The sequence below is a fragment of the Dipodomys spectabilis genome, unplaced genomic scaffold (genome assembly GCF_019054845.1).
Source record: "Dipodomys spectabilis isolate Male_0828 unplaced genomic scaffold, ASM1905484v1 ptg000210l, whole genome shotgun sequence".
NCBI lineage: Eukaryota > Metazoa > Chordata > Mammalia > Rodentia > Heteromyidae > Dipodomys > Dipodomys spectabilis.
In genome coordinates this window covers 992,979-1,020,111 of record NW_024870887.1, presented here as the reverse complement: position 1 = coordinate 1,020,111, position 27,133 = coordinate 992,979, and the positions used below count along the sequence as shown (strand labels likewise).

General features: G+C 41.9%; 1 protein-coding gene across 4 annotated transcripts; it reads right to left on the bottom strand.

The window, feature by feature from the left end:
• Positions 1 to 459: 459 nt before the first annotated feature.
• On the bottom strand, positions 460 to 26,530 carry Ubxn2a (UBX domain protein 2A). Of its 4 annotated transcripts, none has more exons than XM_042696675.1 (7): positions 26,509 to 26,530; positions 20,388 to 20,439; positions 10,768 to 10,906; positions 8,064 to 8,170; positions 4,752 to 4,889; positions 2,710 to 2,868; positions 460 to 896 (listed from the first exon to the last, which is right to left on the bottom strand). In XM_042696675.1, exons 2-7 carry the CDS (start codon positions 20,426 to 20,428, stop codon positions 704 to 706), a joined length of 777 nt encoding a protein of 258 aa, XP_042552609.1. In that variant the 5' UTR covers positions 20,429 to 20,439; positions 26,509 to 26,530; the 3' UTR covers positions 460 to 703. The 4 variants fall into 4 exon arrangements, with proteins under 4 accessions (XP_042552609.1, XP_042552608.1, XP_042552607.1 ...); XM_042696674.1 differs by lacking the exon at positions 26,509 to 26,530 and adding an exon at positions 26,290 to 26,311; XM_042696673.1 differs by lacking the exon at positions 26,509 to 26,530 and adding an exon at positions 25,833 to 25,937.
• Between the last annotated feature and the right edge of the window lie 603 nt (positions 26,531 to 27,133).

The window sequence follows — 27,133 nt, the reverse complement described above, 5'->3', positions numbered from 1 at the left end:
AATACATAAAGGAAACTAAGGATATTTTTTAAATTACGTATTTAGAAGGTATACAATGTGAGCAGGTAGATCAATATCAACATTATGCTAAAATATACAATTTTATCCTAAATTAAAATAAATCTTAGGTACTATTGTCAAATTAAAACTTGATTTTGTCTTGCCAGCACAGAGTGAAAACTGAGACAGATTTAAGGTTTAGGTATAGCTATGGCGAAAACAGGCTTTCCTAGCCTTTTGATTATATCCAAGTTATAAAATAATTACACTGATGCTTTTAACCTGCCATATAATACTAGTGTATTGCTATTTAATAATTCTGAGACAGCTAACATTTATATGAATACCTGTTTGAAACTGATGTTTGAATGACTACTGCTGTGAATAGTTTTGATAATTTGCACTATCTTAAGATTCTATATGATACAGTTATGTAATAAATCATATGATGATTAACTGGTATTTGAAAATAATTGTACTTTTATTTGAGAAAGCATTCTTGGAAAAAAAAGTGTGTTGAATATAATTTCCTGTTTTATGTTTCCTAACTTGTGATTATTTAAAATTTTTCTCATCAAGAGAATTAAATAGCACTCAAACCAAAAGTCCAATGAATCTAACTTCTCCTTTCCCCACCTTTACATGCCCACTTCCAACCATCATTTCTCTGCAAAATTTCTACTTAGTCTTTCAAAAATCAATGCTATGAAAGTTTTCTGAAAGGCTCAGCAGTTTTTTTTAGTCTCTGAATGATTACAGTATTTTGTAAAGCTGCTTCTTCCAGTGTGAGTGTCTCATCTAGCAATCTGAGAAAAGGAAGAGCTGTTGCTAGGGAAAACGGAGGACTTCTTTGAGGTCCTTGATATTTTTCAATGAAGTCTTTGATGTGGCTTATCCTGTAAAACAACACAAAGTATTAACATAGAATATGCAATTTATCATATAAGACTGATCATTTGGGGTTTCTCTCTGTCTCTTTGTCTTCCCTTCTTCCCTCCTCTGTCTCATTTCTTCCTCTCCACTCTCTCTCTCTCTTTTTTTTTTTTTTGTTGGTTGTGGAGCTTGAACTCTGGGTCTGGGCACTGTTCCTCAGCTTTTCAGCTCAAGGCTAGCATTCTACCACTTGAGCCACAGCGCCACTTCCAGCTTTTTCTGCTTATGTGGTGCCAAGGAATTGAACCCAGGGCCTCATGCATGCGAGGCAAGCACTCTACCACTGAGCCACCTTCCCAGCCACTCTTTCTTTTTTTTCCATATCTCTGGCAGGTGGAACTCAGTGTCTGGTAAGAAGGTAGAACATGGGAGCACATTTATGTCATTGTTTTGAGACAGGGTCTTGCTTTGTAGCTTAGATTAGCTTTGAATTCCTTTTGTTGTTGTTGCTGTTGGTCATAGTTTTGTTTTTTTTTTTCCCAGTCATGAGGCCTGAACTGTCAGCCTGGGCACTGTCCTTCAGCTCTTCAGCTCAAGGCAAGTACTCTACCACTTGAGCCACAGCACCATTTCTAGCTTTTTCTGCTTATGTGGTGCTGAGGAGTCAAACCCAGGGCCTCATGCATGCAAGGCAAGCACTCTGCCACTCACTGAGCCACCTTCCTGGCCCTGGTCATAGGGTTTGATCTCAGAGCCTGGTGTTGAGTCTTAGCTCTTTTGCTCAAGGCTAACATTCTACCACTTTGAGCCACAGTTCCACTTCTGGTTTTTGAGTGGTTAATTAGAGATAAGAGTCTCACAGGGACTTTTCCTTTTCTGTCCTGGCTGGCTTTGAATCACGATCCTCAGATCTCAGCCTTCTGAGTAGCTAGGATTAGAGGTGTGAGCCACTGGTGCCCAGCTCTGGCCTAGAATTTTTTTTTTGCCAGTCCTGGGGCTTGAACTCCCTGAGCTTCTTTTGCTCAAGACTAGCACTCTACCATTTGTGTCACAGTGCCATTTCTGTTTTTTTTTTTTTTTTCTGTTTATGTGGTACTGAGGAATTGAACCCAGGGTTTCATGCATGCTAGGCAAGCACTCTTTGGTTAAGCCACATTCCCATCCCCAAAACAATTTTTTTTTAGTCAGTCGTGAGACTTGAACTCTGGGCGTGGGCGCTGTCCTTGCGCTCTTCAAGGCGAGTGCTCTACCGCTTGAACCACAGTGCCACTTCTGGTTTGCTAGTGGTTTATTGGAGGTAAGAGTCTCACGGACTTTCTTTTCCGGGCTGGCTTTGAACCGTGATCCTCAGATCTCCAGCCTCCTGAGTAGCTAGGATTACAGGCATGAGCCACTGGCACACGGCTCAAAATAAAAGAAGCCCAGGGACAGCACCCAGGCCCTGAGTTCAAGCCCCAAGACTGGCAAAAAAAAAAAAAAAAAAAAAAAATCAAAGCTTATTGCTGGTGGCTCATACCTGTAATCCTAGCTTCTTAGGAGGCTAAGATCTGAGAATTGTAGTTCAAAGCCAACCAGGGCAGTAAAGTCCATGAGAACCTTATCTCCAATAAATACTCGAAGAAAAGCCAGAAGTTGAGCTGTGGCTCAAGTGGTTGTGCTAGCCTTGAGCAAAAAAAAAAAAAAAAAGCTTAGGGACAGCACCCAGGCCCTGAGTTCAAGCTCCAGGACTGGCACACACACACATAAATAAAAAATGCCCCACAACTGCCTAAAGTTAAAATAAATAAATTTTATACTAGAAAAAAAATCGGATAAAAATAGAAATAGATGACTTACCTATGAGAAATATTAAATTTCTGGACAATTCTTTTCCCATTGGCTAACCAGATCTGCACATTAGTAATGGGTTCCAGGTTGTTCAATGAAACAGCACACAAAGTATTTTTACTCTCAACTTCAATAATCTTTGCTTTTGAAACAATTTTAGGTGTAGCACTAAGAAAATCCAGAGAACACAGTCATATTTTTGTTCATTACTATAAAAAAACTATTTCCTGAATAATAACATAAAGATATTATATTAGTTATATCCACAATCTAAAGCAGTCCCATCTCCAATTAATTTACAAGCTTAAAGGATGCTATGTGTATTAGCTTTACCTATTGCCCAGGATAGATTTCAAAAGAAATTATAAGTTTCCTCTAGAATATAGTCCTTGGATTACAAGGGGAAAAGGAAACAAAAGATTTTGAAAATATATTTTTATATGTACAGATGAATATGTATGTACCTTATTAATTTTGATATTTAAAATATGAGAATTTATAAAAAGCAAAATGACTCCACTTATAACCTGATATTCAACAATATGAAAATAATGAAAGATTTTGAACTTAGGACCTGGGTGCTGTCCCTACATTTTTTTTTTTGCTCAAGTTTAGCGATCTACCACTTGAGCCATAGCTCTACTTCTGACTTTTTTAGAAGGTTTTTTTTTTTTGTGTCAGTTGTGGGCTTGAACTCTGGGCCTGAGTGCTGTCCCTGAGCTCTTCAGCTCAAGGCCAGCACTCTACCACTTGAGCCACAGCGGCCACTTCCTGTTTTCTGGTGTTTAACTGAAGATAAGAGTCTCATGGCTTTTCCTGCCTGAACTGGCCTTTCCTGCCTGAGCTGGCTTTGAATGGCAATCCTCAGATCTCAACCTACTGAGTAGCTAGGATTACAGGCATGGGCCACAGGTGACCTAGTTTTTAGTAGTTTTTATTGGAGATAAGAGTCTCAAGCCTTTCCAGTCCAGGATAACTTAGAACAGGATCCTCAGATCTTAGCCTCTTAAGCAGTTAGGATTACAGGCATGTAAGTCGGGCGCTGGTGGCTGTAATCCTAGCTACTCAGGAGGCTGAGATCTGAGGATTGTGGTTCAAAGCCAGCCCGGGCAGGAAAGACCGTGAGACTCCTATCTCCAATAAACCACTAGAAAACCGGAAGTGGGAAGTGGCGCTGTAGCTCAAGTGGTAGAGTGCTAGCCTTGAGCTGAAGAGCTGAGGGACAGCGCTCAGGCCTAGAATTCAAGCCCCACAACCAACAACAACAACAACAAAAAAGGATTACAGGCATGAGTCACCAGCATCTGGCTTTCCCTAGGCTTTTTTGCTCAAGGCTGCTGCTCTACCACTTGAGCCACAGCTCTACTTCTGGCTTTTCACTGGTTGAAGATAAAGAGTCTCGTGGACGTTTCTTCTTCTTCTTCAACCATAATACTCAGCCTCCTGAGTAGTTAGGATTGCAGGAGTGAGTCACTGGGCCCCTGTGTTATTTTCATTTTTAGTATCTCAAAAGTCAGGTACTTGAGAAACATATTGTTTCAGATATTGGAAACAATAAAAAACTCTTTTTTTTGGTGGTGCTAAGTTAAAAACTACTTACTATTCAAAATTTGGCATAGGCATTCTGTAGAATTAATAGCAGCCTGCGAGGTAGGCACAAGGGGTGAAAATGATTGCTTCAGTATTGTCCTCATAGACCTTTCTGCCTTGTACTCGGTACAGGGGTCTGAATTCAGGCACTCATGCTTCCAAGGAAAGTGCTCCACTGACTGAGCCATCATACTCTTACTCCTCAACACCCACTTCTAATCTGCATGATTAGTACTGACACCTCTTAATGCCTGCTAACATTAAATGACTTACAAATTCTCATAAAAATTAACACTAAAATAATCTCATTTCCAGGCTGGCTCAATGTGCTGAGCAAGTGTGAGACCTGGATTTGATCACCAGCACACCCAAACCACCAGAAAAAAACAAAACTTTTCTAATGAAAGGAGTATTAGTCAAACCTCTGGCCAGGAGAACAGATAATACATATACTTACTTACCTTCCTAGTCTATGACCCTGTCCTGAGAAGGGCTGGAACACAGGCTTTGTAGACATACATACTTCAGTTTTTTTGTCTTCAACTTTAACATCCACCTCCTCTTTATCAAAAATTCCCTGTAATTCTGAAGGTAATTCCCTTGGAAGGGAAAGAAATGAAAAACATTCTGAATGAATGTATAATATGTAGAAATGTACAACATAGGCATGGGATGTATACTATTCTCTACAATGAAATAAACAACTATTGAGGAAGTGGCGCTGTGGCTCAAGTGGTAGAGCGCTCGCCTTGAGCTGAAGAGCTGAGGGACAGCGCCCAGGCCCAGAGTTCAAGCCCCACGGCCGACAAAAAAAAACAAAAAATCAACTATTGAAATTAGTAGTCAAGTAATATGAATATGGGCAACACAGGATAAAGATATAATTTTTGTTGTTGTTGTTCATCATGGGGTGAACTCTGGGCCTGAGTGCTGTCCTCAGCTCTTCAGCTCAAGGCTAGCACTCTATCACTTGAGCCACAGTGCCACTTCCGGTTTTCTGGTGGTTAATTGGAGAAAAGAGTCTCATGGACTTTCCTGCCTAGGCTGGCTGTGAAGCGTGATCCTCAGATCTCAGCCTTCTAGCTAGATAGGATTACAGGTGTGAGCCAGGCTTACAGGTGTGGCACCAGGCTACAGATATAACTTTAAGGCCATGAATTCAGTTTTGTAGCAGTACCTAGAATAGTACCAACTTACAATTATCTGATGACTGCATAGTGTCGCAGTGTCAAATGTAAAGAATTGCACTTTTTTTTTTTTTTGAGGGAGGAAATGGGACTTGAGTCAGAGGCCTGAAGACTGTCCCTTAGCTTTTTCACTGAAGGCTGGCACTCTACCATTTGAGTCACACTTCCACTTCTGGCTTCGTGCTGGTTAACTGAAATAAGATTCTCACAGGCTGGCTTCAAACTGCGATCCACAAATCACACTCCGAAGAAGCTAGGATTCCAGCGTGAGCCACTGGTGCTTGGCTAGTAATACATATAATTTTTGTTCAGAAACTGGAGCTTGAACTCAGGGCATCATATTCTTGCTTGGCTTTTTCCTCTCAAGGCTGGCACTTTACCACTTGAGCCATACCTCCACTTCCAGCTTTTTGCTTATTAAGTAGATATAAAAGTCTCTTGGATTTGCTGCTCACGATGGTTTCAAACCTTGATCCTCATATCTCAGTCTCTTGAGTAGTTAGGGTTACAGACATGAGCCACTGGTGTCCAGCTCAGAAGTATTTTTATAGTACTTAAATAAAATAACCTAGCCAGGAAGCTGTATCTCTGGAGGCTGAGATCTGACGATTGAAATTCAAAGCTAGACCAGGCAGGAAAGTCTGTGAGACTCTTATCTCAAATTAACCAGTTAAAAGCTGGAAGTAGAGCTGTGGCTCAGTGGTAGAATGCTAGCTTTGAGCAATGAAAAAGCTCAGTGACAGTGCCTAGCCATTGAGTTTAAGCTCCAGGACTGGGACAAAAACAAAAACCTAAACTGCTAAGAACATACACACACATACACACATACACATACATACACACACACACACACACACACACACACACACACACACACACACACACACACACAAACAGACATACCAGAAAAAATATACATATAAAGGTTATTATTGTGATATGTTTAAATATTTCATGATAAATTTAAAATAATGTTCAAATAAGCATATACATATTATTTTAAACTGCAAAAATAAAATTTTAATGAAAGGAAATATTTTTGAATACAGAAATATGAATGGAAATTCAACAGAAATGTTAGTAATAGTTATTTCTATGTGGTTAAATTATAAGTGATTTTTAAGTTTTTTCTGAATATTTTTAAATATTTAGGACTGGCAATGTGGCTTAGTGGTGGAGCACTTGCCTAGTATTCATGAAGCCCTGGGTTTGATTCCTCAGTACCAAATAAACAGAAAAAGCCATAAGTGGCATTGTAGCACTAATGGTAGAGCGCCAGCCTTGAGTAAAAGAAGCTCATGGACAGTGCCCAGAACCTGAGTTCAAGCTCTAGGACTGGCAAAAAAAAAAAAACCACCCAAACCAAAACCAAAAATCCCCAACCAAAAACATTTACTTGAAGAAACCACTTAGAATCATAATTATAAACTTCATTATTTTAAAGACTGGAAACATTTAAAAACTCATAATAGGGGCTGGGAAGATGGCTCAGTGGTAGAGTGCTTGCCTTGCATGCCTGAGGCCCTGGGTTTGATTCCTCAACAGCACATAAGCAAAAAAAAAGAAAAAAGCCGGAGTGGTACTGTGGCTCAAGTGGTAGAGCGCTAGCCTTGAGCTGAAGAGCTGAGGAACAGCGCCCAGGCCCAGAGTTCAGGCCCCACAAAAAACAAAAACAAAAACAAATAAAAACTCATAATAACAAAGAGCATGTGGCACTGAGGAGTAGTTGACAATGTGAAATCATTTAAGGAAGATTTGACTGATCAGAATTTAATTTCCTAATTTTTCCTGCTGGGCATGGGTGGCTCACATCTCTAATCCTAGCTACTGAAGAGGCTGAGATCTGAGGATCACAGTTCGAAGCCAGCCTGGGCAGGAAAGTCTGTGAGACTCTTATCTCCAATAAACCACTCAGAAAACTGAAAGTGGCACTGTGGCTCAAATGGTAGAGCCCTAACCTTGAGCTAAAGAGCTGAGGGATAACCCCCAGGCCCAGTGTTCAAGCCCCAGGCCCAGCAACAACAAAAAAAGGAATTTAATTTCCAACTTAAGAAAAAATTCTGGCTCTTCTAAAAAAATTCATCTTGGAAAATATGAATTTATCAGCCAGGCACTATGGTAGACACATGTAATTCCAGCGCTCAGGAAGTTGAGCAGGAGGATCATGAATTCAAAGCCAGCTTGTATATAGAAATACTGTCCCACAAGACATACATACAAGGGCTGGGAAGGTGGCTCAGTGGTAGAGTGGTTGGCCTTGCCTGCATGAGGTCCTGGGTTCGATTCCTCAGCACAACATAAGCAGAAAAAGCTGTAAGTGGCCCTGTGGCTCAAGTGGTAGAGTGCTAGCTTTGAGCTGAAGAGCTGAGAGACAGCGCCCAGGCCCAGAGTTCAAGCTCCACGACCAACAGAAAAAAATAAAAACGTACATACATACACACACCTAATGTATAGTGTCTGTATATGTGTGTGTATATGTCTGTGTGTGATCACTACTGCAAAGGAATCTTCCATATGAAACATGCCTAAAATATTCTAGACCTATACAAGAGTGCTTTTCCTGTACCTATTCAAGAGACTACTTACCCCTTCTTGATGGAGTTCAGAAACTGCCGACTTGCACCATCAGAGTACGTTCTAAAGTCATCATTGACAGTGAATCCATTTTTCCACAACTTTATATTAATATCTACCTGGAAAGCAGTAAAGAAAAAAATGCATTATGTTAGTAAAATGTAGTAGTAAATTAGAAAGCCTTTGACAATGTTCATTACCAGCCAGATATATTTACATTCTGAAGAGCATACGTCAATATAAAATATAAATCATGTATTTTTCATATATTATTTGCAATGAGCTTCATAATAGGGAGATTTAAAAATACATAGTAATATTGTATAACAGAATTCATTTGGAAAAATACTTTGTGCTTTGTATACCTGGAGGACAACCGAAGTGAAGATTTCAGCCAGGCACTAGTGGCTCATCTTGGTAATCCTAGCTACTCAGGAGGCTGAGATCTGAGAACTGCGGTTCAAAGCCAGATCAGGCAAGAAAGTCTGTGAGACTTTTATCTTCAATTAACCACCAGAAAACTGAAAGTAGTGCTGTGGCTCAAAGTGGTAGAGCCAAAGGAGCTCAGGGACAGATCCCAGGCCCTGAGTTCAAGCCCTACAACTGGAGGGGGGGAGTGAAGAATTCTAGATTTTCAATACGTGGAGAGGGATATCACTTGAAATGACTTGGCATACTTAAAAATATACAGAAAACAACTGAGATCTGAGGATTACTATTCAAAACCAACCTGGGCAGGAAAGTCCCTGACTCTTATCTCTAATTAACCACCAGAAAACCATAAGTGGAGCTGTGTCTCAAAGTGGTAGTAGCAAACTAGCCTTGAGTAAAAGATCTCAGAGACCAGGTCCTAAGTTCAAGCCCAATGACTGATATCCCCTCCCCCACTAGGAAAAAATACAGAAAGGAAAAAGGAAAAAATACAGAAAACAAGCCTTATACCTATAATCCTAGCTACTCAGGAAGTTAAAATCTGAAGATTATGGTTCAAAGCTAGTTCAGGTTGAAACATTAAAGACTCTTATCTCCAATTAATCAGAACTTTGTTTTTGTCTGTTGTGGGGCCTGAACCTTGAGCCTGGGCGCTGTCTCTTAGCTCTTCAGCTCAAGGCTAGCGCTCTATCACTTGAGCCACAGCGCCACTTCTGGCCTTTTCTGCTTATGTGGTGCTGGGAATCAAACCCAGGGCGCCTCATGCATGCAAAGCAAGCACTCTACCACCAAGCCACGTCCCCAGCCCAATCAGAACTTTTTTAAATGCCAGAATTATTCATATGGTTCAAGCGGCAGAGCACCAGCCTGGAGAGAAAAAGCTAAGGAAGATTGCCCTGGCCTTAAATTCAAGCCCCAATACTGGCATTCTTTCTCGTCCCTGCAAAACACACGTATGTACACATACATACAGAAAATTAAATGATAAATGAGAAACCCTACAACCAATTAATTACTGGCCATGCCCTCAAATAAAAAATATCAATGACTGTTTTTGTGGATTTCATCAATTTGTAAGGTCAATCTCTTTCCTCATTGCATCAAGAAAGGAAGCAAGTCACTGTACATATAATGAGGGTTTAGGAATACAGCTGAATGCAAGCATGCTTCAGGCTGAACACAGGCTTTCTAATGAATAAACTGTTTAAGTAAAGTTATTAGACCCTAAGAACACTTTCTTTATTTCTAGCATTCAATGTAATACTTCACAGATATTCCACTAAGGTATTAGGGAAAATAATCATAATAACAGCATAAATAGTTGACCTTGTGTATCTGTAGGTTCTACATTGATGGATCTAACCAACAAAAAAATAAAAAGTAAGTTGGGTGCCGGCGGCTCACGCCTGTAATCCTATCTACCTTAGGAGGCTGAGATCTGAGGATTACAGTTCAAAGCCAGCCCTGGCAGAAAAGTCCATGAAACTCTTATCTCCAATAAACCACCAGAAAACTGGAAGTGGTGCTGTAGCTCAAATGGTAGAGCACTAGCTTTGAGCTGAAGAGCTAAGAGACAGGGCTCAGGTCCAGAGTTCAAGCCCCATGACCAACAAAAAAAAACCCCACCAAAACCAGAACCAAAAATGAAAAACCTATATATATACTAAACATGTACATACATTTTTCTTATCATTACTCTCTAAATATAGCACAAGAAGTATATATATATTTACACTGTAATAGGTATTATAAGAGATCTAGAGATGATTTAAAGTTTATGTTAAGTTGTGAGTAGGTAGTAATGCAAACACTAAGCCATTTTTTTTTTTTTTTTGGATTGGTCATGGGGCTTGAATTCTGGGCCCTCAGCTCTTCAGCTCAAGGCTAGCACTCTACCACTTCAGCCACAGCAACACTTCCAGTTTCTTGGTGGTTTATTGGAGATAAGAGTCTCACAGACATTCCTGCTCAGTCAGGCTGGCTTTGAATCTTGATCCTCAGACCTCGGCCTCCTAAGTAGCTAGGATTACAGGCGTGAGCAACCAGCTCCCGGTCCAAATTTAAGATTTTTAAGTAGTATTTATTTGTCCTACAAGTGCAAGCAAAGAATACAAATGTTTGTAGTTCAGCTTGTTGTCAATGCCTGACTTCTGCTAAGATGTTTTTGCAACACATATGAAACAGCAACATAATTAATACAGTGAAATGGTGAATAACATCTTTACTGTCATGAAACCAGTGTTGACCTAAGGGAGAAAAACACTGGAAGAAAATAGATTTTTACCTGTTTCTTCTGTTCAGTGGGAGACAAACATTTGGCACCAATCTTCTGAGCTTCCTCAAAAAGGCTGTCAACTAAGTGTTCACAATTCATTTGCTGGTTATCACTAAGAGGCTGATTGTCAGATCCTGTGTCACAAACCCTACACAAAAAAGCAAAAGTACGTCTGACAATAGGCTCTCTAAAAATGTACAACAGTCCTAATTAAAATAGGTAACTTCAATACTTCATCTATCTGTTATAGTCATTAACAGATCATTCAGAGAAAAAACAAACACATGCTGAATGGTAATCCCTTTGTACAACTAAAGATAATTATAATATTTTATTTATTTATTTTTGTTGGTGGTGGGGCTTGAACTTTGGGCATACGCACTGTCCCTGAGCTTCTTTTACTCAAGGCTGGCACTCTACTACTTAAGGGCCACTACTCGACTACTGGTGGTTAAGTGGAGATAAGAGTCTTCTCAGGGACTTTCCTGCCCAAGCTTGCTTTGAATTGCGTAGCTAGGATTATAGGTGTGAGCCACCTGCCCGGCTTCCCACATTCTTTTTTTTTTTTTTTTTTGGGGGGGGGGGGGGTCCGGTTGTAGGGCCTGAACTCTGGGCCTGGGCGCTGTCCCTCAGCTCTTCAGCTCAAGGCTAGCGCTCTACCACTTGAGCCACAGCGCCCACTTCCGGCGTTTTTCTTATGTGGTGCTGAGGAATCGAACCTAGGGCCTCAGGCATACAAGGCAAGCGCTCTACCACTGAGCCACCTTCCCAGCCCCTGGCTTCCAACATTCTTGAGTAGAGAAGAAGTCTGCATAGTATCTTGAACATTGATATTGATTTACCACTGAGACATGTTATTTTAATCTTGTAACTGGAAAATTCATCACAACTCAGCCATTACTTTCTGTAAGAAATGATCAACTAAATGGACACAAGATATTAAAGTCTCTACCAAAACTTGGCCAAGATGCATAAATCCCAGTGGGGGAAAAATAATTATATTTGTAAATAAACAAGGCAATATGTCTCCTTTAAAAGTAAAAACTTCAGCTCATGCCTGTAATCCTAGCTACTCTGGAAGCTGAGATCTGGGGATCAAGGTTCAAAGCCAGCCCAGGCAGGAACATCTGTGAGACTCTTACTTCCAACTAAACCCAGAAAACTGGAAGTGGCACTGTGGCTCAAGTGTAGAGTGCTTGCTTTGAGCTGAAGAGCTCAGGGACAGTGCCCAAGGCCAGAGTTCAAGCCCCACAACCAACAAAAAAATAAAAAAAAAAAAAAGTAAAAATCTTCACAATAAAAGACAGTGATTGAACAAGTTTACATTCCCACCAAAGTGTAGAGGCTTTCCCTTTTGGCCATATCCCCTCCAACATCTCTTGTTATTAGATTTCTTGATTATAGCTATTCTAGGGGTAGGGGGGAGGTGAGGTGGAATCTCAATGTTATTTTCATTTGCATTTCTTTTATGGCCAGAGATGTTGAGCATTTCTTCATTTGTCTATTGGCCATTCTTATTTCCTCTTCAGAGAAGTCTCTCTTTTACTTGTTCAACTACTCTAGAAAGCAGTATGGAGGTTCCTCAAAAGGCTAAACATAGAGCTTCCCTATGACCCAGAAATCCCACTTCTGGACATTTACCCAAATGACCACAAACATACTAAAGCTACCAGCACAACTATGTTTATCACAGTATTATTTACCATAGCTAAGATATGGATTATGGATATATATCTAGCTTCCATCAGAAAGAATGACACTGCCTCATTTATAAGGAAATGGAAAGACTTAGAAAAAAATCATATTAAGTGAAGTAAGCCAGTCCCAAAGAGAGATAGATCCTATGGTTTCCCTCACTTATAATAATTAGTATATGTCTAGGAAAATCCTAGCAGGCAAGCAGAATAGCTCAATAGCTATGTACATATGACCATATAAGATGATGCTAAGCGAAATGAACTTCAAGATATGGAAACAAAAGGTTTTCTTTGTTGTTGTTATTTTTAATGTACAATGTGATTTTTTTTTCTTTTGTGTGTTTCTTTTTAATATGGTTTATCTCCTGTGGTCACTGTATTTGATTTTGGTACCCTGGGTATTGCATGTACGTTTATCTGAATTAGGCAAGGGGAACAACATGGTGAGACAAAGGATAAGGGGGAACCAATGCAACGGTGATACTCACAAGACAATAGGTTGGAAATGATCTGAACAACTTGGAGGGATTGGGGGGAGGGAAAGTGGGAGAAAACGAGGGAGGGGGTAACAAGTTCAACAAGAAATGTACCCACTACCTTACCTATGTAACTATAACCCTTCTTTCACCTTGACAAAAAACTTAAAAAAAAAGTCTTAGTGATAATGAAGAAGAAAAAAATTCAAACAATGAGTTTGAAAAGATGAGAAAAAGACTGGTTAATAAAACAGAACAGTCCTTTAAAAAACAGAACAGGCTGGGTGGTAGCTCGTGCCTGTAATCCTAACTACTGCGACCTGAAGATAAGCCAGCCCAGGCCAGAAGATTGTGAGACTCTTATCTCCAAAAAGCTACTCAAAAAAAGCCAGAAGTGGCACTGTGGCTCCAGTGGTAGAAGGAAGTGGCCACTGTGGTTCAAATGGTAGAACCCTAGCCTTGAGCAAAAGAGCTTTGGGACAGTGCCCAGACACAGTTCAATCCTCATATCGGCAAAAAATAAATAAAACAAAACCAGGGGCTGGGAATGTGGCTTAGTGGTGGAGTGCTTGCCTAACATTCAAAAGCCCTGGGTTGATCTCTCAGTTCCCCATAAACAGAAAAAGCTGGAACTGGTAGAGTGCTAGCTTTGAGCAAAAAAAGCTCAGGGACAGTGCCTAGGCCCTGAGTTCAAACCCCAGGATTGGCAAAAAAAAAAAAAAGAACAAGTTGAAAATAGGGTATGAGGAAATCATCAGTCAAAGATTGATATTGATAAAAAAAACACTAAGGAAATACAAATGGATTTATAAGACCTCTCAGACAAGCAAAACACTAAACTCCTGAATCATTGGTACAGAAAAAGAGATATAATCTAAAGAAATTGAGAATCTATTCCAATAAAATAATAGCAGAAAGTATCCCCAGTCTTGAGAAAGAAAGGGTCATCTGTGCGGAGGAGACTCACAGAACACTGGCAAGACCAGTGAAGCACCAAACACTAAGTATTTAGACCACTAAATATACAGAACAAAGAAAGGGTATTGAAATCTGAAAAGGAGAAGAGACAAGTTACAATAAACAGTAAGCCCATTAGAATAATGGCAGATTTCTTAACACAAACTCTAAATGCATGGAAGGATATAATAGAAGGCCTGAAAAATAATTACCAACCTATACTAGTGAACCCAACAAAGCCAGCCTTTATAATTGAAGGAGAAAATAGTAATGCTACAGTTATCACAATACTCAATTTCAAATTATATTACAGAGACGACATAAAAACAGCAAGATACTGGTACAAAAACTGACACCTGGATGAATGCAATGCAGCAGTATGCAGAAACAAGCTTATCTGGCTACAGCAATTAGATTGTTGGGAAGGTGATAAAAATGTATGTTAAAGAAAATACAGGGGGGGGGAGGGGGGAGGCTGGGAAGGGATGTGAATGTGAAGGGTAAACAAAGGAGGAGGCTGCAATGCTTGGTAAGAAATATACGCATTATCCTGCCCATGTAATTGTAACTCCTCTGTACAGTATGTTCACAAATTAAATTAAATTAAATTTAAAAAAAAAAAAGAAAATGCAGCCTTTTTAAGAACTGGTGCCATGAAAACTGGTATTCATACTGATCCCTTATTTCTTACTCTACATCATTATACATAACATACATAATATATATACATATATAAACATATAATATACATATAAAATGGATCTAAGACCTCAAGACTTGAGAAATTTTGAAACTACTAGAGGAAAACACAGAAAAAAAAATTCAAGTATAGACAATTGACTTCTAAACAGGATCTCAACAGGTTGGGAAATAATGACAAGAACTGACAAATGGGATTGCATCAAACTAAAAATCCAACAGGGGCCGGGAAGGTGGCTCAGTGGTAGAGCGCTTGCCTTGCATGCATGAGGCCCTGGGTTTGAGTCCTCAGCACCACATAAGCAGAAAAAAAAAAAAGCCAGAAGTGGTGCTGTGGCTCAAGTGGTAGAGCGCTAGCCTTGAGCTGAAGAGCTGAGGGACAGCGCCCAGGCCCAGTTCAGGCCCCACAACCGGACCCCCCCCCCCGAAAAAAAAAAATCTAACAGGGAATTACCATATAGAATATATAAACAATTCACAAAATTTAATACTGGAAGATCAAGTAATGCAATCAGTAAATGAGAAAATAAACTGTTATGGTTTGAAAATAAAATGTTGAACATTGGGGCTGGGAAGGTGGCTCAGTGGTAGAGCGCTTGCCTTGCATGCATGAAGCCCTGGGTTTGAGTCCTCAGCACCACATAAGCAGAAAAAAAAAAGCCAGAAGTGGTGCTGTGGCTCAAGTGGTAGAGCACTAGCCTTGAGCTGAAGAGCTGAGGGACAGTGCCCAGGCTCAGAGTTCAGACCCACGACCGGACCCCCCCCCAAAAAATGTTGAACATTGGTGCTCTTTTGGGGAAATTCTGGAAACTTTAGGAGATTAGAGAAAATAGATCACTTTGCCACAAGACCAGAATTGAGTGAAGGACCATGGACTGAAATTCTGAAAGTGTGAGGTAAAATAAATCTTTCTTCTCCTTTCAAATCATTCTGGCATTCTACCACAGTGAGGAGAAGACCTAATACAGAGAACTGTTACAGAGAAGCAGGGTTGTTGTGACTATCTGACAATATGGTTCTGAAGCCTTTGGGACTAGTCTGTGGGAGGAATTTGGAAGAGTACCGAGCAGTCTAGAGGCTAGAAAAAAACCTAGACTAGTGCTGCAAATATAGCTTAAATGGGAGTTAAGACCAGAGTGCTGATGGGAATGCTGATAAGTAAGATTGTGTTTTTAAGGTTTCAAGTGAAAATCAGAAGTTTGTTGGTAGTTGGACTACAGGACATTCACATTACATAGAGGCAAAGAATTTGTCTACATTTAGGTTGGGTGCAATGGTTCACATCTGTAATCTTACCTACTCAGAAGGCAGAGATCAGGGGAATATCATTTTGAGGCCAGCCTAGGTAAAAAAGTTGGTGAGTGGGGCTGGGAAGGTGGCTCAGTGGTAGAGCGCTTGCCTTGCATGCCTGAGGCCCTGGGTTCGACTCCTCAGCACCACATAAGCAAGAAGAAAAAAGCCAGAAGTGGCGCTGTGGCTCAAGTGGTAGAGCGCTAGCCTTGAGCTGAAGAGCTGAGTGAAAGCGCCCAGGCCCAGAGTTCAGGCCCCACGACCGGACCCAAAAAAAAAAAAAAAAAAGTTGGTGAGGTCTCTCAATTTGAACAATAGTATGGTAGAGTGCACCTGCCATCCCAGCATGCAGAAAGGACAGGCAGTTCCCCAGGTCATCAATCTGAGAGCCTATTTAAAACCTAATGAAAACAAACAGGCTGAGAGTGGGGCTCAAGTGCTAAAACACCTGCCTACCAAATACAAAGCCCTAAGATCAAACCTCAGAACTGACCAAAAAAAAAAAAAAATCTCTATTTTTTTTTGGCAGTTGTGGGGCTTGAACTCTGGATCTGGGCGCTGTCCCTCAGCTCTTCAGCTCAAGGCTAGCACTCTATCACACCACATCCAGTTTTTTGAGTGGTTTATTGGAGATAAGAGTCTCACAAAACTTTCCTGCCCCGGCTGGCTTTGAACCACAATCCTCAGATCTCAGCCTCCTGAGTAGCTAGGATTGCAGACAAAATCATGGTTATTTTATCTATAACACAAACACAAGACAACTTCAAACTTCAGTACCTCAAAAAAAAACCCAACAAAACACATGCACATACACACATGTATACATATGCACACACATTAATTTGTAAAAATTTAAATATTTTAAAGCTAATTCCATTTTATGATCATAGCAAGATTAAAGTTAATTTACAAAGTCAAGAGCTCTCCTATATATCAATGATGAATAATTAATTACAACTTTAGTATTTCATTTTTTCTACTCTATTGTCTTTTTCTTGTTACTACCATTTTATAATACAAATATTAATATATTTAAATATATTTGTTTTCTTTAGGGAGTTGTAACGGAATTACCCTTCAACAGAGCAGTTTATGAGTTCAGTGCCTCTAGATCAACGTCATCCATTTCAACAGTCTCACTTACTCATCCCCTCACTATTTTTTTTTTTTTTTTTTGTCAGTCATGGGGCCTGAACTCTGGGCCTGGGCGCTGTCCCTCAGGTCTTCAGCTCAAGGCTAGCACTCTACCACTTGAGCCACAGCACCACTTCCAGCTTTTTCTGCTTATGTGGTGCTGAAGAATCGAACCCAGGGCCTCATGCATGCAAGACAAGCACTCTACCACTGAGCCACCTTCTCAGCCCCCCTCACTTTTCTTAAATTTTAGTTTATGTATTGAATGTTTTTGCCATTTAACAAAACAATTTATATATACAATGCATCTTGATCTGTGTCATTCCTTCAACATCTTTATCCTCCCCTCCACCCACTCCTTCCCTTTTTCTCAGTTCTGTGGCATATACAATACACACATGCGCATGCATGCAAGCATGTGGGCACACACATGCACGCACATACACACACATTTTTTTTTTTTTTTGCCAATCCTAGAGCTCAAACTCAGGTCCTGGGTACTCTCCCACTAAGCCACATTTCCAGCCCCTGGAGCATTATTTACCATAGGCAAGATATGGAGTCAGCCCAGACGCCCTTCAGTGGACAAATGGATCAAGAAAATGTGGTATATATCAAATGGAATTCTACCCATCTATCAGAAAGAATGACATTGAACCATTTGTAAGGAAATGATTTGAGAAGATTATGTTAAGTGAAGTAAGCCAAACCCAGAGAAACACAGGTTGCAAGGTTTCCCTCAGTGGGAACTAGAATGTGCCTACACATCTAGAGATAAGCACACTGGGTGACACTCAACCATTATAAATGAATTAACCCAAGTATAATTGAATCTACAGAGAAGGCAAATAATTCTTTAGAAAGATTAATAGTCTTATTCATTCTTTGAAAGCCAAAATATAAAGTTGTGTGGCTGAGTAAATAATCTTCAAGTCTTGGCATTGTAATAAAAGTATACAAAGTATAGTAATAAAAGTATACAAAGCAGGGTGTCAATGGTTCATGCCTGTAATCCTAGCTACCTGGGAGGCCAAGATCTGATAATAATGGTTTGAAGCCCGCCCAGGCAGGAAAGTCCATTAAACTCTAAAAAGCCTGAATTGGAGCTATGGTTCAAGTGGTAGAGCATAAGCCTTGGGCAACCTGAGCTCAAGCTCCAAGTGGCACAAAAAAGTACATTAATGGGGCTGGGAAGGTGGCTCAGTAGTAGAGCGCTTGCCTTTCATTCCTGAGGCCCTGGGTTCGATTCCTCAGCACCACATAAGCAAAAAGAAAAAAGCAGGAAGTGGCACTGTGGCTCAAGTGGTACAGCATTAGCCTTGAGCTGAACTGCTGAGGGACAGCGCCCAGGCCGAGTTCAAGCCCCAAGACCGGACACCCCCCCCGCAAAAAAAAAAAAAAAAGTACATTAACTTCAGGTCAGGGACTTTTGTTTCTTTTAAATTGACAACTGACATGAAATTTAACATTTTAAGACATTAAATAACATGCTGATAGCCAATGGCTCAAGCCTGTAATCCTATATACTCAGGAAGCTGAGATCTAGGAGTTATGATTTGTTAAAGTAATATAATATTGTCAACTACAGGTACAATGTTGTTCAGTAGCCCTCTAAAATCTATTCATCTTGCATAATCAAAACTTTATGTTCATTGATTAGCAACAAAAACACTTTTATTTTTTTATCTTTGTCATTTGTGTCATTCTCTCCTGTGGTCACGTTGTAGCCAAGAGGTGGACAGGAGACCAGATCATCTGCAAAGTGTCAACAACTCTTATTGTAACAAGACCCAATCTGACTGATCCTGAGACCAGGGACTGTCAGACCATTGCCTGTCCACTGTAATTAGGGCTGTTATAGTCCTATGCATATTTTTTGCCCTTTTGTCTATTTAAACTATTAGCTCGTGTCTGTACCCTGAAGATTGCCAAAGATGAGCTGAAAATGAAGTACTGTCTTCCATTTTACATAATACATTTTCTCGTGTGTGTGTGTGTGTGTGTGTGTGTGTGTGTGTGTGTGTGTGTGTGTGTGTGTACTCGGGTTTGAACACAGGAACTCATGTTCTTGCTTAGCTTCTTTTGCTCATAGCTGGCTCTCTACTACTTATACCATGCCTCTAACTTTTTGCTGGTTAACTGGATATAGGAGTCTACAATACTTAGATCTCAGCCTCCTGAGTAGCTAGAGTACAAGTGTGAGCTGCCAGTGTCCAGCTTTCACTAAGCCTACTTGATGTATTGAGGTGGGATGTATAGAGGTGGACCTGACATGTGGAAGTACTGGAGTTTGGGTCTGAGGTTTGGAACTCCAGTTTTAAATCTACTTAAGTAGTTCACAGGCCAGAGAAGCCTTTGTCTAAGGCAGAGTTTTGATTTAAACTTCAGTTTGACTCCAAAGTCATTATGTTTTCACTGTAACTCCAAAGTATAATACAAGAGTTTAATGTGGTAAAATTACTTAAACTTACCACTTAACAGAGGTTATATGTGAAGAGAAGAACTTATTTTTTTTGGTCAGTCATGGGCCTTGAACTCTGGGCCTGAGTGCTGTCCCTGTGCTCTTCAACTCAAGGCTAGCACTCTACCACTTGAGCTACAGCACTTCAAGTTTTCTAGTGGTTTATTGGAGATAAGAGTTTCACGGTTGAACTGCGATCCTCAGATCTCAGCCACCTGAGTAGCTAGGATTACAGGCGTGAGCCACCAGCACCTGGCTAAGAACTTACTTTTTTTTAATGAACAAAAAATGTTTAGTAACTTCACTGCAAACTTTGTTCCATGTAGCTATGGTATCAGAAATTATTTCAAGCCAGGTGTTGATGGCTCATGCCCGTAATCCTTACTACTCAGGAAGATCAGATTTGGAAGACTTCAGTTCATTAGATTTCATCTCCCAAATAACCAGTAAACAGCAATGATGGAAGTGTGGCTCAAGTGCACAGCCTAACAAATATGAGTCCCTGAGTTCAAACCCTAGTACTTCCAAAAAACAAAAGGGAAAAAGAAACTACTTCAAAATATGTTACTATTAGGCATTCACTAAGGCAGCCATAGATAATGAAAACTTATTTTACTATCTTTTCAAATGACACGCAATAAAAATAGAAGGACAGGCTTTGGTGGCTCATGTCTCGAATCCTAGCTACTCAGGAAACAGAGATATGAGGATTAAAGTTTGAAGTCAGCAAGGGCAGACAAATCTGAGAGATCATCTCCAATTAACCAACAAAAAGCCAGCAGAGGCATGGTTCAAGTAATAGAGCACCAACTGGGAGTGTTGAGGCCCTGAGTTCAAGCCCTAGTACTGGTGCATGCATGTACACATGATAATACTAAGGAAATTAACAAGAACATTTAATTTGAAATATCTTACCATTCTTCCTTTATACTTTCAAGATTATCTACTTCTTTCATTCTTTGTGTTTCTGTGAAAAAGAGAGAAAAGCTAAAGTTCTCATTTTAGCATTTAAAAAGTGTATTCCTTTGAAGGTACCCATAAGCTTTAACATATAAGTTAAAGCAACACATATAGGTTAAAGCATAAAATAAAAAGATCTTAGGAACAAGTGACCAAAAACAAAGTTGCCCTTTTTGGCTACAAATAAAAGTAATAATAAGTGGGTTTTGTGTATGTATTTTTGTTTTTTGGTCATGGGGCTTGAACTCTGGGCCTGGGCGCTGTCCCTCAGCTCTTCAGCTCAAGGCTTAGTATCCTCCACTTGAGCCACAGCACCACTTCCAGTGGTTTATTGGAGATAAGAGTCTCATGGACTTTCCTGCCCTGGATGGCTCTGAACCGTGATCCTCAGTTGTGAGCCACCGTACCAGCCATGTGCCATCATTTTAAGTGGTTTCTTATTTTCTGGCACAATTCTCTAGGTTATCTTCTACTTCCCAACAATTAGCCACTTCCTTTTAGTGAAGGTCAGTATTTTGAAACCAAGCACAAGCAATATCCATCCGTATGGGAACACATAAAAAAATGTAGAATCTCAGGCTCCACTCCCAGACTTATTAGACCAGAAGCCAGTTTAACAAGATCCCCAGGTGACATGTGTGCATTACAGTTTGAAAAGCATTATTATATAAGGTGAGAGGAAGCTCAGTGGCATGCCCAGTTCCAGGGTTCAATCCTTAACACTATCTCAATAACACAACAAAAGCATTATTATGTAACATAATCAAAAAGTAATTGCTGGGGAAGACACATCATTTGTCCTAAAATATGTTGTAGATCTAGAAACTAACACCTATAAACTACCTATTCAGATAGATGTCAGAATTAGTCCTTTCAATCAAATCCAATCACTCTTTCATTGAGACTCATTTCTTCCATAAAATCTTCCTGAAAGGGGCTGGGAAGGTGGCTCAGTGGTAGAGCGCTTGCCTTGCATGCATGAGGCGCTGGGTTCGATTCCTCAGCACCACATAAGCAAAAAGAAAAAAGCTGGAAGTGGCTCTGTGGCTCAAGTGGTAGAGTGTTAGCCTTGAGCTGAAGAGCTGAGGGACAGCACCCAGGCCCAGAGTTCAGGCCCCACGACCGGACCCAAACAACAAGAACAACAACACTTAATACTGAAAGCAAAAATGAAATAAATTAAAACGTTCACTATTTAGTTGGAGGCAAAATTACATTGAAACAAATAATATTCAATAACTTTAAAACAGTAACATGGCTCACACCTGTAATCCTACATGTGGAGATCCAGAGAGTCAAGGTTCAAAGACAGCATGGATGAGAAAGACTGAAAAATTCTATCCTCAAAATAACCAACAAAAAACCAGGTTGCAATTGTGGCTCAAATAGTAGAGCACTGCTAAATAAGCTTGATCAAAGTGTTGGGTTCAAACTCTAGATACTGGCAAAATTTAAAAAAAAAAAAAAAGCCAAGTAAAAGTTCTATAATCCTAATTTTAACCTGGAAGTACTAACATTAACTCATGCTGCATTTCCTCTTAAAAAAAATGTTAGGGGCTGGGAAGGTGGCTCAGTGGTAGAGCGCTTGCCTTGCATGCCTGAGGCCCTGGGTTCGATTCCTCAGCAAAGAAAAAAGCTGGAAGTGGCGCTGTGGCTCAAGTGGTAGAACGCTAACTTTGAGCTGAAGAGCTGAGGGACAGCGCCCAGGCCCAGAGTTCAGGCCCCATGACCGGACCCCCCCCCCAAAAAAAATATTAGTATGGCTGGGCACCAGTGGCTCATGCCTGTAATCTTAGCTACTCAGGAGGCTGAGATCTGAGGATCACTGCTTAAAGCCAGCCCGTGCAGGAAAGTCCCTGAGACTCTTATCTCCAATAAACCACCAGAAAACCGGAAGTGGCACTGTGGCTCAAGTGGTAGAGCAGTAGCCTTGAGCTGACGTGCTCAGGGGCAGTGGCCAGGCCCAGAGTTCAAGCCCCATGACTTCCCCCACACACACCAAAATTATTAGACTCCTCTTTTGACTTCTCTCCTGATAGATTGTGCTACTGTCTTTCACAGCTACCCTTTCATTTTTAAATAAATATACTGCTCACTTAAAAAATTAGTGCACATATATGGGAATTTCAAAAGGAAACCTCCTGTATATAAATACGTAGTTGTAGGGAAAAAGTCCTTTTAAGTGAACAAAAGCTCTCCACAGAAAAGGCCATATAGTAACAGGCACCCAATTAACAATGAGATTCTCTAATTACCAGATTTATGGTCTCCTAATCCCATTTCTCACTAAAAGATCTAAGTGTTACCAGAGAAATGGTACATTCCAGATCTGAGATAGAAAATTTGTACTCTGCACTGTGCATATTCTGACATATTGGATTTGTGTCAAAGGATTCAAAAGTCAACATGAAATGTCTACTAGTGGCCAAAGATATGATAAAAAAAACTGTATGAATTAAAATTCATCAATTGAGTACATGGTTGGGCATGGGGGTGCTAAACTAATACCCATACTTTAAAGGACATTTTCTAGAAAATATTGTTATTGTATTGTTAATATGCTCAAGGACTGAAGTGATAGTCACAATAATAATCTAAATGAGAAAAATCACATAGGAAACATATAATTTAGAGAGATAGCAAGGTCATGTGTCAGCCATCTTTTTTTTTTGGTTGGTTGGTTGTGGGGCCTGAACTCTGGGCCTGGGCACTGTCCTTCAGCTCTTCAGCTCAAGGCTAGTGCTCTACCACTTGAGTCACAGCACCACTTCTGGTTTTCTGAGTGGTTTATTAAAGATGAGTGGTCTACTGGAGGTAAGAATCTCACTGGATTTCCTGCTTGGGCTAGCTTTGAACTGTCATCCTCAGATCTCAGCCTCCTGAGTAGAGGATTATAGGCGTGAGCCATCAGTGCCTGATACAAATCTGATTTTTGAGACTTTCTGCTGAAAATCCTTCAATGACTTTCCACTGCTCTTACAACATTACATAACTCCTTTGAATAATATCACAGGGGAGCTCATATAGATCTCTCTATATTTGAGTGGTTTGATCCTTCTGTATGAAAGTTAAAAAAAAAGGACAGAAAAGAAAAAGCTGACTAATTTGGCTATGTAACAAGTCAAAAAAAAAAATGTCAGGGCAAGGTGGCTCAGGTCTGTAAACTTAACAAATCGGGAGGCTGAGATCTGAAGATTGTTGGTTGGAAGCCAGCTCAGGCAGAAAAGTCCAATATTTTTAATTGTACAAATAGCTGGAAGTGGAGCTCTGGCTCAAGTGGCAGGGTACTAGCACTGAACAAAAGGAGCTCAGGACAGAGCCCAGGCCCTAATTTTAAGCCCTAGGACTGGCTAAAAAAATAAAAATAATATAATAAAAATCAAAAACCAAAAATGGAAATAGAAAATAAGCTGTTCTCAAATCTTTAGAACTGCTTTAAAACTGACATCATCTGTCTGGCTGTGACCTACTTTAACACACACTCTTTTGCTTTCCACATTTCAAATGCTGTGACCTTTAAGTTCCTAAAATGGACATCTTCCTGATCTCTGTGGAATGTGTTCTCTCTGGCTGCACTTTCCTCTCCTATAGGAGTCAATCTACATCTATCTGAATGTCATTTACCAGTTTAAATGTCAGTTCTAAGGTTACTTTCCTACGAAAATCTTACCTAGTATCCTGAGCTGAGCTGGGAATATGTTCCTTTGTTGCATTTTCTCACAAATTCCTTACATTCGTCGTTTTAGCTTTTTAGTTCATTGGTATACGTGCATCGAATAATATCAATAAACTTATAATTGTCACCATCAGGTCCTTGACAGTACACAATTTGAAAAAAACCTATAATACTGTACTCACTAGACACTATGTCGAAAATGAATTATACAACTTCTGGGTAGGGGTGGGAGGGAAAAACTGGGAGAAAGGAAGGGAGGGGTTAACATTGTCCAAAAAGAAATACTCTTTACCTGACTTATGTAATGGCAACCCCTCTGTACATCACTTTTATAATTTAAAAAAAACCCCAATACTGTATTAAATACTTAAGGCGTTAAAGTAATTAATATTAAGCTGTAAGTAGGTAATGTATTCATATAATATACTTATGAGAGTGCCTGGCTAAGTGTGTTCAGTGAGTAGTAACTGCTGTTAATAATAATTTTATTAGTGTACTCATCTACTCCCTACTTCAAGCACACAATTTGTACTATTTTATTTTATATTCATGTTAGTTCTGGGATTTGAACTCCGTGCCAAACTTGCTAGGCAGGCAGTGGCTCTACCGCTGGAGCCACACCCCCAGCATTCTATTTTATTTTTTTATTGTCAGTCGTGGGGCTTGAACACTGGACCTGGGCGCTGTCCCTCAGCTCTTCAGCTCAAGGCCACTTGAGCCACAGCGCCACTTCCGGTTTTCTGGTAGTTAATTGGAGATAAGAGTCTCACAGACTTTCCTGCCAGGGCTGGCTTTAAACTTCGATCCTCAGATCTCAGCCTCCTGAGTAGCTAGGATTACAGGCGTGAGGCACCGGCGTCAGGCACTTGATCTTGTTTCTTATTCCACCACCAACCTCAGTATGATACAACGATGCTCAACAGTAATTGAATTTTGTTGATTTTAAAACACAAACTTTCGGTATATTTAAAGACACACCAACTTTCAAGAGCTTCTCCCACTGAAACCAAGCCACACTGCTTCACTGTTCCACGCTGTTCTTTCCTACTTAACATCAATATAGACCCAACAGTTTCCTGTCTGTCTTCTTAATCATCTCCAACCACGTACAAAGCAGTACTAGACACCACTCTAGCTTTCATCCCTGCTTACATCCAAGTAAGTAAACTCATTGCCCTGCGTGTAAAGAAAACACCACACACACACACACACACACACACACACACACACACACACACACGAATGAAATGAGATAGGAAAACAGAGAACCTCGGATCGCCAAAATACCACAGTGAAGAGGTGACGAAGTCCACCTGGCAATGTCCAGACAGATCCTGTTACATCCGGACAGCGCTCGTATTTGGAGACGGAGGCGTCTCGAGAGCACAGAACTGGAAGTTTCTGGGCGCCCCTCGGAGAGGGAGCGGAGCGATGGGTTTCGGCTCGGTTCGGGAGCCTAGCCGCCCGCGGAAGCGGGAGCCCGAGGTCCGCGCCCACCGGCGCCGGGCAGGAGCCTCGGCCCGGCCTCCGCCCGCCAGCACCGTACTCCGGCTGCAGATCCGCGGCCCGAGACCCCCGGGCCCGGGCTCACCATCACCTATGGGCGCTGCGGACACCGATGACCAGCCTGCCACCGGGCCGCGGAAATGCCTGCCCCAGAACGCGGCCTGGGGACGCCCGGCCCCCTCGCCCGGCCCCCGGCGACGCGGCTCCAGGACACTCACCGCCGGGCGCGGCCTCGCCGCCCGGTGCTCAGTTAGCCCAGTGCTCCCCGGCACGGTCGCCACGGCAGGGCAAGAGCGCCGAAGCGCCGCCCCCCCCCCCCCCCCCTCCGATCACGTTCGGTTCCCACGGTGTCCTCCGGGCGCCAGCGCGCGCCGGAGGCTCCGCTCAGTCCTCGGAGCGCGCGCCGGAGGCGGGGCTGGGGCGAGGGCGCGCCCAGGAGGCAGCGCGCCTTGGGGGCGCGGCGTACGGGAAGCGCGCCTGGGGGGGGCGTGGTGCGTCGGAAGCGCGCCGGGGGGCGGGGCTTGACGCTTCGGTCTGGACTTCGGCCTCAGCGTTCCCTCTACTAATGGCGGCTGAGTCGTCCTCGCCGCCGCAGCTGCGAGTTCTCTCGTCTCCCGAGTCGGAAGATGCGGGCAGCTAGGTGTGAGCTCACCTGAGAACGCAGCGTCTACTTACCTACCTCTTCAGCCTCTGACTGAACCCGTGGAGAGATTTTTTGTCCCTGCATTGTGACAATGTTGAGCTTTACCTGAGCCCCGTCATCTGGAGAGTGACGGTTAAAGGAGACCCCCCCCCCCCCCCCCCCCCCCGTCCCTCGGCGGTCCTGACCCGGCTTCATTCGGGGGCCACCCTCCCCGTGGGATTTAGACACGCCTCCCGGTGCCCCTGGTTTACCCCATGACAAGGTCAGACGCACAGCGCCCCGCGAGCGCCCACCCCGTCCGGGCTCGGCCGCGCCTCCGGGCTCGGGCGTCCGGCCAACACCGGCCGCGCTCCCCCCGCAAACGGCTTCAGCACCTCTCTCCCCCGCCCCTAAACTGGATCCACCTTTGCCCCGAGCCAGACAGTCACTCCTGGCCGGAAGCTGGCCTCGAGGTACCGAGCACACTCTGGCCTTTTCCTGCCTCACCTTCCTACTCTGGTCAGTGAGAGAGAGGCCCTTCCAGCCACTGCTTTGAAGCCTGTCCTCTGTGACCAGGGCCTACTTTCCCCTTTTTGGAATCGTCTCTCTACGGAAGTCTACCTAAACCTGTGGAAGACAGAACGCGCGGCCTCGCGCTGGCTAAACAAACTTTGCACCGCCGAACCCCTCCCGCAGACACCTGAGATTGGCTTTTCGGTAGTCTGAGCTGTAGGCCTTTGGCAAAAGCCTCCACCCTTGGGGCTCCGATCCCTCCCCACCCAGATCCCACTGCGGTAATCTTAATCTTTTCAAATAAACTCTTTATTTGCTCAAGTCGGGATTTGTTTTTTGCTTGACAGTGCTTTAGTGCCGGACACAACTTGAGATTGAGTTTCA